General features: G+C 36.8%; 1 protein-coding gene across 1 annotated transcript; it reads left to right on the top strand.

Moving 5' to 3' along the window:
* Positions 1-29: 29 nt before the first annotated feature.
* tm7sf2 (transmembrane 7 superfamily member 2) lies at positions 30-9711 on the top strand. The gene is made up of 11 exons (XM_044043096.1): positions 30-114; positions 811-893; positions 1257-1453; positions 1916-1970; positions 3152-3346; positions 4217-4320; positions 6298-6417; positions 6529-6697; positions 6771-6851; positions 7995-8117; positions 8786-9711. Exons 2-11 carry the CDS (start codon positions 821-823, stop codon positions 8944-8946), a joined length of 1278 nt encoding a protein of 425 aa, XP_043899031.1. The 5' UTR covers positions 30-114; positions 811-820; the 3' UTR covers positions 8947-9711.
* The last annotated feature ends 2850 nt before the right edge of the window (positions 9712-12561 follow it).

A 12561-nucleotide genomic window follows, 5' to 3' on the forward strand; every position in this document is an offset into this window, starting at 1 on the left:
CTGCTCCTGAACGTGCGTGTCGGGGCGTGTCCAGCTGCAGGCTGATGGATACATTGATGCTCCAGACTTAAATTAAGATCCACTGTGTCCCCCGCACCTTCTCGCCCAACGCCGGTAAGATTCTATATTTACTTTGTTACACTTTAAACAGCATTGAACTCTATATGCGCCTTCATCTTCTTTAAAAGCTTTGTTTTTCCCCGTGTTGACACGTCGCAGGTAAAGGTGAAGGTCCCTGCATGAACAGCTGAACTTTGTCTCTCTGTGTTTTGACACAAGTCGCAGTTATATGATACTAGAATTCACACATTACCGCCATTTTAGACATATTCGTTTCCTAATTGCTATTAAAATACAGGTATACGTGCATTAAATGTTGAATTTAAGGATACGTAGCGTTTTAACGAAGCTGGTTGAATAGAACTATTTTTAAAGTTGTTTTTTTTAATATACAGTACTGAGTATTGAACTTCTTTGTGAGGATACATTACCCCTATCTATAATAATGTATTACATTATAAGACATTATAACCATTTTACAGTGTAAAAAACATGGGTCACTGTTGACTGTTATATATATTACCTACTGGCATTAGTCCACGATTAATCAATTATTAATCGAGTACTATAACTAAATTAAGAAGTATTTGGTAATTGATAACTGAATTTGTAATTAGTTTGGTTTCTGAACTAAATAAAATAAACTGTTAGAATCACTGACCAACTACTTCATTAACTGAAAAAATAATGGATCGATTTTGAAGAAAATTAGTTACTTCTTACTGTTTTTTGTTGTTTTTATTCTTACAGGAGTCCAATAATGAGGCCCAACATTCAAGACTCCAAACACCGATCCTCTCACACCACAGAGCAAGAATTTGGGGGAACACTAGGTGAGTTACAGCTATGCATGGGGGCAATATAAAAATGTAATGTAACTATTTATCCTGACCAGCTGATGTCCTACTGACTCTGTGGTGTGAATAAGAGCTATATTGCAGCATTTTCTGATACTCAGATAATCAATAATCAGTAACCAGATCAAGACTTGCAGTATTCCAATCTTTATGTGACATAAACAGCCTCTGCTCTTTATCATGGGAACAAAATGACATATTGCTTCAGCAGCTCATGAAAAGAATCAAAATGTCATATTCAGATGAGGGGATGAACAATATTTGGATTATTTGAGTCCATGTAAACTTAGTCCTCCTGCTAAACTACTGTCAATTTACTCTTTGTCACATGTGTCCCAGGTGCCATATGTATCCCCATCTTTCTTCCGTTGACTGTGCTGTTACTGATAACTCTGTGCCAGTCCCCCGATGCCTCTGTCCTCCAGTGGCCCCCTCTTCTTCCCTCCAGTGAGCGGCTGTGGGACCCTCTGGCCCCCATGCTTGTGCTGGGATGGATGGCTCTGCATGCTGTCCTTTATTTGTTGCCATTCGGAAAGGTATGACACACTCATACACAGCCTGGACAAGATGTTCATCTTACATTAAAACTAGGTGTGGCTTTGATTGTTTGATCAATTGAAAGATCAAAAAAGAGTTTTGAAGTCATGCTATAGGGTGATCATTAGTAGCAATGAATAAAAATAATGTCTAAGTTTGTATTTATGAAATTGTTATGTTAATGTAATGTTTAAGTGAATTAGTTGAATCAATTATTATTTGTTGTTATTTCTTTATTAAGTGCTAAACATGTTAGTAAATGGGAGGGTTTGGTAGTTTCCATCTCTGCAGTGGTAACAGTTTCATTTCTACCTTGCAGACTTGTCATGCGTTGCCCTCTAACATCACAGTCCATCCTTAAAATGTCCTTTGTTTTAAACCCAAGACAGTTTAGCTTTTGCTGAGCAGTGTTTCTGCAAAATATTATAATTTGCGTTTAATTCCGTTATAACTTTTTGCAGGTGTCTGAAGGACTGGTGCTGAGGGATGGAACTCGCCTCAAGTATCCCATTAATGGTACATTTGAGTTTGCAGTCGACAATAGGCTTTAATAGTATTGACCACTAAAAAAATGAGTCAAAGGAAAAACCATAACACTTATTTATTATTACACCTATGTATAAGGTCCAGTGTGTAAGAATTCCACATCTACTGCTGAGACTACAGATTGTAACAAAAGGAGGACTCTTCCCTTGCCTTTTCCACGCATGTCAAGGAACTATGGTCGCCTCCGCTTACCAGAATAGATTCTGTTCTTCTTTGTTTTTGTAGAAAGCTTCAGCTTCAAAAGCAGGCTTTGGCTGGTTTGTCTGTTTGGGCTGCAGAAGAAATATTCAATCACCAGATGGCGGCCATGCGTAAACACATATACAAGACTCTTTCTAAAGCCAAAATACAAAAGTCACAACGGAAGTCAGCAGTCGTGGGGGTTTGTTACAGTACGTCCTGGTTTCCGGGGCAGTGCAGCTTGTTCGGTGTGCAGCTTTACTATTAGGAAGCAGAGGAACGTGCTGAATGGGTTAGGGTAAGGCTTGAAGTGGGCTGGTACTGTACGGTACTTAATACAAGCACTAAAAGTACCTTATACTATTTATGCATTAAGAACTTTGTCTAATAAAATTGAAAGCATTAACTATTTCAAATAAAATACAAAAAACAGGGTAGAAGAAAAATAGAAATAGGTTAAGGAAATATGAGTATTAAATATATGCAAAGAAATTTGCTAGACGAACACTACAAAAACAAGATGAACGACTATAGCTTCACTGACGGATAATTTAAAAAAAATTCTATTCAGCACATTGTGTTCACTTTTGATAAGACTTTATTTTGAAAACCCAGTGAACGTACCATCAGCACACTTCACATTTAGGAATGGCTGATTTGACCATGGACCATGTGGGTTTTGCAATCGCATTGTGGCTTTTTAATTTGTGTTGAGTCTTCAGGGCCACCGTACTAGTGAGAGGGAGTATTTTTGAATTTCTGCCAATAAACCCCTCTAAATGTTCCACACTGGACTATTAAATACTTAGATAAACTTGAAAAAGTTAATGCTGAACAAAGCAAGATTCAAATACACTACTTAAACTTTATTCATGTTGCACAGTCATGTTATAATCTGTAAAACACCAGCCTCAGTCAGTCTGTTTATGTCTCTGCAACACATGGTCATGTCTGTTTTGCTCTCCTCTCAGGTTTCTATGGCCTGTGCATCACCGGTGTGTTGCTCATGTTGTTTGTGTGGCTCGGAGCTCCTCTCGGGTTTCTGTTTGAGCTGCTGTTGCCTCTGGCAATGTGCGCAACAGCGCTGTCATTCCTCCTCGCCGTCTACCTCTATGTCCGCTCCTTCTGGGCTCCTCCCCATGCGCTCGCTTTGGGAGGCAACACAGGTGAGAGTTGAGCTCCATCATTAAAGGCAGAATCTGCTCTGAAATGTGGTTAAAAACAGCTACCAGAGATGTACTCTGGTTCTGCATGGCTCTTTTATTCTATAGTGGAGGATTTTGATATTCTCATGGGTAGTTATCTAATAGCTAAGCTCAGTATTAGCCTGCAGTCAACAGTGAACATTCTCTTTTAAGTAAGTGGACTTTGTTTAGTGCCAAGCTATCAAACTGAACAGAGCAGCAAAATTCAATTTACTTTACTTTTATTATTAATTATTAAACATGTGAAACATGCAATGTGTCTATGATTTACACACATTGTAGGATATAAAGGGCAAATATTTTATATATATGTACAGTTACAGTTTGATGATGCACAAAATTGCTTGAATGAATGAATGTAACATTCATTGAACAAAATGTATAGTGTCTATCTCCCAGCTACATTTTGTGTTTGCTCTGCAGTGCACTTATATACTTAAATTTAAAGTAATCTATATTAGATAATTAAACGGGCAATACAAATTTAGTCTTCCGCTTTTGGGAACAAAATGTATAAACTTTTATAAATAAGTTTTATTATGCCAATTGATTAAATAACAATTGGCCTGTTCTGATCATTCAAAAGGTTCAAGGCCAACCAGTTAATCAGTTTTCATTGTTATTATAAATTGTATAAATTTAGTATAATCTAATTACCTATTTACTGGTTTATAAGATGACGTCATTGACTTGGCTCATTCCCATTTCACTTTGTGTATTCACATTATTTATTCACAGATAATGTAAGAAAAGAAAGAAAGACAACTGTGTTTCAAGTGTTTCAAGTCTTCCCGTGGAGGGGTTAACATTCATCCCTCTTGTTTTGTTAAGGAAATCCATTGTATGACTTCTACATTGGACGGGAGTTAAATCCTCGGATTGGAAACTTTGACCTGAAATATTTCTGCGAGCTCAGACCAGGACTGATTGGTTGGGTGAGTTAACCTGCAGAAAACCAGACACTGGTAACGGTTTCAGGTAAAAGGCTTGTGAATGTATATATTTCCGCCAATTAAATGACAGAACATGAGATAACTGTGAGAAATCTGTGTGAAAACCAAGATTATTAGTATTGATTAAGTGAAAAAAACAGTGCAAAGCCCAAACTGTTTGTCTAAAATAAAACAACAAACAAAGCTTGCAAACCTGTTGTGACATTGGGGGTAACTGTTTTAAACAAAAACACATTTGTACTCTTACCCTATATGTGTTTATTTATTTGTTTGTATTGCAGGTATAAACATCAATTCTAATCCAATAGATGTTTTGTCCAATCCAGAGATTATCTACCTCATGGTCCACTAGCTGTCTGTGGTGTGTGACCTGTAAAAATATCATCCAGTGTTTGTACACAGCCCTTGCACACTGTTTATTTGAAACAAACATGTGCTTAGCCACACAACCATTTTCAGCACATCAGAAATAGTCTACGTCCATGTTCCAACCTCTGTTTCTCCTTCAGATTCAGAACAGACTTTAAACAACAGATAGCACTTTTGAATTTTCTGATGGCAGCAGCAGTGGATCGGCAGCTCCTGTGTGTCACGATATAAAATTGCTGATTTCCTTGACAATGTATATCTATGTTTTTGAGTTAAAGAAAACCTGAACTGAACTTTAGTAATAATAATAATAATAATAATAATAACAGTAATAATAATAATAATAATACCAATAATACCAACAGATGGCGATGTTGTTCCCTTCTGGTTCTCCACTGCAGTTTACAGTCTGTGTTTGACACAGTCAGAATAACACAGTGAGAGATTTGTTAGGGTTACAGAGGTGCACTTCGTCTGACTCATCAGTTCAAATTGGACTAAATATAGAATTTGCACTGACAATTCCAGGTAAATAGTCTAACATTCATCTATGAGTTGCAGTGAGGCTCACTTTATCTTCACTGATCACAACAAAGCAGCATAGGCAGTAAAAGGATGGGAAAAAATTGAACGGGTCCTTGTTTTTTCTTAGAGCATAAACAGTAAAATCTTTGCACATCTGAGTGTTTTAAAGCTGTGTGCGTAGGAGAGGATAGAAAAAGCTTCCACCAACTGGCTACAGACAGTATGTGGGAGACTTTGATTTCCTGACGTATGTTAAAACTATTTACTTTTACATTAAACATCCTACTGCTAATTTTGTAAATAATAAACACTTTAATTCAATTCAGATTTATTTGTATAGTGCCAAATCACAACATACATTATCTCAAGGCACTGTACAGAGACATTTACAACTTTATAGAGAGAAGAGAAACAAACAGTTCACACAATGAACGAGCTCTAGGCATCAGTGGAGAGAAAACAACTTTAACAGGAAGAAATCTCTGACAGAATCAGACAATCTTTGACAGGGCCTCAAATTATTTAATGGATTGCATAAGAATGATGAATTAATTTCTTGTACATATGTGAACTTGTTTAAAAGCATGGATTGTTTCGGTTTTGAAGGCTTGAAATAGTTGTAATCTAGTTCAAATTTTACTGAGGTCCAGATAGCTGATGTAACTCTGTATTTAGATATTTCTTTCTAGTCAAGATAACTAGTGTATGATGTTTTTGTTTTGTTTTTTAAAAACTACTTTACAACTTACAACTTTACAACTACTTTATAAAAAAAGGCCCTTGCCTGAAGAACATATTAAAGGCTGTCTAATGCTAAAAAAAACAAACAATTCTTTATTTTAAAGTAATTATATACTTCCACAAACATATCTCTGAGTAGTTTATTCAACAATAATAATGATAATAATAAAAATAAACCTGCCTAAATGTTATACACTGTACCTTTTAATGACTTTCCTTAGAGCTGACTACTGTTTGTTCCTCTACATCATACAAATGAGCATATACTGTATATAGTGCATGCAGGTGAAGTATGGCTGACGGTCAGTGTTCACTTCCTCTCAGGTGGTCATCAACCTTGGCATGCTGATGAAAGAGGTGGAGCTTCGAGGTTCACCCTCCCTCGCCATGATAATGGTCAACAGCTTCCAGCTGCTGTATGTTACAGACGCTCTGTGGAACGAGGTGAGAGCTCAGCACAGTCATTTCTCACTACAACACTACAACATAACACCAGAGATATTTATCTGTCTTTCTATCATTTGAGTTTGACTTGATCTCATGTGACTTTCACAGGAGGCTGTTCTGACAACCATGGACATCGTGCATGATGGTTTTGGCTTCATGTTGACCTTTGGAGACCTGGGCTGGGTTCCTTTCACATACGGCCTGCAGGCAATATTTCTGGTCATGCACCCACAGCATATAAGTCCACTCAAAGCAGCAGCTATAATTACACTGAATGGTAATTATGAGTCTGATTCTTTTCAATGGGCTGTAAAATGTTGTGTTGTTAACATTTATTTCTTTGCCATCAGGTGTTGGTTACTACATTTTTAGAAAATCCAACTCACAGAAGAACCAGTTCAGAAGAGACCCCACACATCCAAGTGTTGCAAGTTAGTTATTTCTCCAGTGTGTTTTCTAAATTCTGAAATATTCTCTTTTCACGTCCCATTTCTAATGGTTTATATCAACTCATGTACGTATTAGAGGTTTCTCAATCGTGTGGTTTTTATGCCCCGTAGAATAACAATAATTTGAACCATGAAAAAGCTGAAAGCCGCCATCCCCATTCCTCAAGGGAATTCAATTTTGTATTCATAATTTTCCATTTAAATTTGTAATAACATGTTTACTAAATACTAAAAAAAAGGAAATATGTTTTTATCAATTATTGCATTGATCGAAAACAAGTTTAAGTATATTTCCATAGTTCTCAAGGGACTGAATGGCTTACTAATTATTAACTAAGAACTAACTAGTACCACATGTCCATCACTTAAAAGTCGTGACATCACCATCAGAATGGCAACTTCCTTTTTGAAGCCTTGTTGGTTTTTTTGCAACTGGAAGTTCAAAGGCGTTGCCTGCAACCAGGCTTCTATTATAGATAGAGAGCACTATATGTGCTGTACATTATAATATATTATACTCTAAATAGGAACATAATTTACAACATCGCCAAAAGTGGACCTGAAGCTATTGATTGAGACAATTAATTCCTCACAAAATTGTTTACTAATGTTATAAATCAAGTAAGAAATCGACTTATTTCTTGCAACCAGCAGAGTTGCCCCCTGACAGTTATTCAGTATATTGGCACTTTCTGATTGACTCAAATGAGGAAACTGGGAGATTCCTTTCTTTTATGATATACAGTCTATGGGTGGCAGCAGCAGCGAGCATTTGGTTAGTAGACTGCATGTATGTTTCCATAAGTCACAAAATTCATGAGGCGCTCTGAATGCATCTTGTAGCTGCTCCTTAAAGCTAAAAATGCTCTGGACCCAGCGGAAGTGCCAGGGTCAGCACATATGGTAGATTGTAAAATGTATTTTTGGAGCCGATTAATCGGCTAAAACAATTAATAGTTCAACCTCAAGTGCAAATATTAAATAAGTTCCATTCATTTGCTGTTTGAATGGAATGGAATGGAATGGAATGGAATGGAAAGGGAGATACAGAGTTATTTCTGTGATTTCTGAGATGACTCGCAAAGGTAACACCATAATACCTGTGTTTTTCTCAAATATTTGCAGGACTGGAGACCATCGCTACATCAACAGGGAAACGGCTGCTAGTATCGGGCTGGTGGGGTTTTGTTCGTCATCCCAATTACCTCGGTGACATGGCCATGGCCCTGGCATGGTCTCTGCCATGTGGTGAGGCAGCTTAATAGCCAACACTAGGCTAAAGTTTCACACATGCCACACAGACATGAGACAAGCCTAGAGAGTTTTTATTAGAAAACCTGGATGATGTCGGGGCTAAATCAGGCCCCTCGTACTTCTGTGCATGTCAGAGGGGGAGGGCACTGCAGGTGTTGGAGCCACAAGTTGCAGAATATTTATCTTTAGATTCTGCATGAGGGAGCAGACTTTTGTATGTGTATGTGTGAAACAGTTGTACTTTAGTTTTGCAGCAGGAAATACATATTTCAAAAGGAAAGTACCAAAATTATACACCATGTGGTTTCTAATACTCATAGACATAGTGGTTCTATATGTGTGTATCCAGTATTATACTGTGTCTGATGCTGATGAAGAAGAAATGAAGACAGTAACAATTTCTGTCACTGAAAGGCCTCATGTTCCCTTCTTAAACATCATAACTGTCAGGCTTTTGTTAAAGCTGACACTCATGTGCTCATTGATATTCAACTTCATATGACTCAGTTTTGTAGCCACCTCTGTAACTGAGTTGTATAGTCATTTCTTCCTGAAACAGCTCAATTATTCATTAAGAGACTGTGGATAATGAAAGCATGAGTGAATCATATATAATTTTTTACTTTTAACTTTTTTAAATAAACTGTTTCTCTTTTCTTTAGGATTCTCACATCTGCTGCCTTACTTCTATGTAATTTATTTCACCATATTGCTGATCCACCGAGAGGCCCGTGATGAGAGACAGTGCAGAGGAAAATATGGACTAGCATGGGACACCTACTGTCGACGTGTCCCATACAGGATCTTCCCCTATATATACTGAAGGACAGCAGCTGAGAGGAACAAGACCAAATCTGTCACAGAAAACCTGTGATCCTGCAAAAACCCAGCAATACATATTTACATCGACCACAGATAATAACCAGTGCTGCTCCTACTGAAAAGTAGGTCTTGTAAAATTTAAAATTTGTGCTGTCTGTGGGGATAGAAGAAAAAACAGATTTCATCTTAAAAGATACAGATTCAAATTTGTAAACTGCTCCGCACTAAGGTTTTTCAGCTTGCTGGGACATGAGAACCGCTGGTCTACTGCTGCTGGTAAGTTTGTCTCACTGAGGTAAAACTGAACAAAGCATTTAAAAGACCAAAGTTATAAAATAACACATTTGAACTTCCTCAAGGATCAACAACTCCTGTGTGCTGTGACATTAAATCACTGATTTTCTCTATGGACTTTGGTGCAGGGAATGAGCAACAAAGCAACACAAACTTCAGGTTTAAGTACGAATAGGCTGCCTAATGGCAAGAAAGGTTTATATTCTTTAGGTATAGACACAAACATACATAGATTTTGCAGAGTGAGCCTTAATAGGCATGCACCTCACAGTCAATGCTGACTATGCGTCAGTACCTCACTCAACCACACCTCAAAAAACCTGAATCATCCCTTTAATGCAGGAACATGTAATGAACTAAAATGGTAAATTGCAGTGCCTTTCTTAATCCTAAAGGTATGTCACATAATTTTTTACTGTGTGTTTTGTTACCTGTGAAATACATGTGTATGAAATAAACTATTTCAAAACAGCGCTTAATAACCCATGTATATGAAGCTCCCTGAGTACTGACTGATACAAGTTCATACTATCTAATACTAGATATTCTATAGACAAAATCCTTTCCCCATTATATGAAAGCTTTCTGAGGATAACCTGTGGACATATCTGCTAATAGCTGCACCACCCTTTAATACCCATTAGCATTCTCTTATTCTCTTTCTGTTAAAATGGATTCTTGTTCCATGCAGGCGTTAATAGCAGATGTTCTCTTAAGCTTCTAGGCTTTTTGTGACATTTTGTCAGACCTCCGCTATTATTATGTCTTCTCTAAATTGCTCTGAAGAAACAGAAAGTGCATGCGTTATATGTTATTAGTACAAAGAATATGGGCATAAAATGGCCACCATGGCATGAAAGCAGCAGGTTGAGTCACTGTGGAGGTGAAGTGACAGGTGCTTGAACCTGGTCTGTTGAATAGGTGCATAATAAATGACTGACTGATATTATGGCCAGTAACTTGATTCATGTGAATTTTAAGTTAGGTAAAGGGTAAACCCAGATAAGGACTCAAAGTTTCCATGGATAATTATTCTCTACAACTTGCCTGCTCCTGATCAGGCTAAGATGAATTTTACTGATGTAGCCTGGTCAGCTGTTAATCTGAGTGGAGTTAAATGTGTTTAATTGTGATTTTGTGTTAATATGTTAGTCATTAAAGGCTCCCAAGTTAAATTTAACACTTGACTAGGACAAAGGTGCTGTTTTTGCTGACAATGTGAACGGACAACTGTGTGGTTATCGTCCCAAATTAGCTTTATTTTGGCAGACCTTCAAGGAAATTGGAGGACACCACCGTACAGTACTGTATTTAAGAAAAAGACATTTTCAGACAACTTGAGCTTCATGGAAGAGAAGGGAGGAAAGAAATGATTAATATATAAATTAATATTTTGTGTTACAACCATAGGTCTCATGTAGGAGGGACACAGGTGGTGCCTGACTTGGCGACACTCTGCTTTATCACTTACCCTGAATTTGTTCATTCGACTTTTGTGCAACAGCCCCCTGTTTAATAACTGGCAAGTTTAGTCTAAAAACAGTGTCAATACAGTACAGTACCATTTTCTATTATAAATCAAATGCAGTTGCAATGTTTGTGCGAGCAGGTGACAAAGCTTTTTTTTGCACACCTTCATGTTTTCACCCTTTTACACCCATTTACAGTTCAGTTGCCCTCTGGCTTCGCCCACACAGGCCTCGTACAATATTGTGTTGTTTTCCATTTTGCTAAACGCTAATGAGGGACATGCTTGGCTGCCTACATGTTGACTGCATTCATGCTGTAATAATCCATAAGTCTTTTTACCTTTTATGCAAAAACTTTTTTATGATCTGTTTACTTGTAATTGTATATTTCAAGTAAATTTCTAATTTAATCAAACTTTTTATGATTATTATATATATATATACAGTAACTATATTTATAACTATGTTCACCTAACAGCTGTGTATTTATTTGTTTTTATCAAACATACTCTTTAATGTTACAACAGTATTTTAATAACTGTTAACTAGGTGAAATCAAGCAATATTATAACAAGAAAAATGACCATAAACACAGAATATAAGGCAGGGGACGGCAAGTCAGTTTTGCTCAGAGCCAATCAGGCAAAACCAGTTATTTTCTACTTACCTTTTTTTTTTTTTAATATATAAATAAATAACTTGAATTTGCCACAGACTGTTACTCTTGTCTGAAAATGTCTTAAAACTACTCTTTGACTTAGTTCATCATCTTTTTTTCAGAATGTTTTACATGTGACTCCTACTGCTTGACTGTCTGTCATGGGAGAGGCATCCCTCCTCTGTGGCTCTTCCTGAGGTTTGTCCCATTTTTCCCCTGTACATGGGTTTTTGTGGAGTTTTTCCTCACTTAATGTGAGGGTCTAAGGATGGATGCTGTCACTTGCTGTACGGACTGTAAAGCCCTTTGTGTCAAATTGTGTTTGTGATGTTGGGCTATATAAATACAATTGACTTCTACAATGACGTTTTTGTGAAGATATATGCAAATAATTCAAAAAACTGAAACTAAAACAGATTTTTGAATTCATCTACTAGGCTGGATATTAATGCTCTGTAGTATACAAATGATTTTCATTAACATTGTGCACCAGGTCAATCCATGCATCAAGGAATAATAAATATATAGTCCTCCTCTAGTCACTGAGTCAGCAGCTCAAAGTCAGAGTTTTCTTTGTTGGCATATAATCAGGAGGGAATATTGATATATATATATATATGTGTATATATATACATATATATTAAAGCAGCAGTTAAAATTTGATCCACATTGAACCACTATAGCTCTAAAATGCAAATTTACACATTAACACATCAGTTAATGTGATAAAATATGTTTGTAGTAACACAATGTTGTGTAATAAAAGGTATTAATATGCAGACTATACAGACTGATCATTCTTCTGTATTGGTTAACTGTATTATGAGTGCAGGACTTTTACTTGTATTATTTTTGCCTTCCTTCACTGGTGCTGCGGGTAAGTAGTAATAGTAACAGTACTTAAAGTAAGAGTACTTACTTTACTTTGATTTAAAGCTTATGATACTGACCTGTCACCTCTCTACTTTTCATGAATGTGAGAAAAGATGAGACATTTGAAAAAGAAAATCCCTGTCCATTCAGCCATGAATATGACTGTGTTCATCAATGTGCAAACTGCTGAGATACAGTATTGTTCAATTCTGAAATCAATTATCATGTCCCCCCCCAGCAGTTTGTCATCGTGAGCAAAATTAGACACTGATATGATCATTACCAAGAGCAAAAGGTGAATAGCAATGACCTGTAAAAACTC

Source organism: Solea senegalensis, linkage group LG13 (assembly GCF_019176455.1).
Source record: "Solea senegalensis isolate Sse05_10M linkage group LG13, IFAPA_SoseM_1, whole genome shotgun sequence".
NCBI lineage: Eukaryota > Metazoa > Chordata > Actinopteri > Pleuronectiformes > Soleidae > Solea > Solea senegalensis.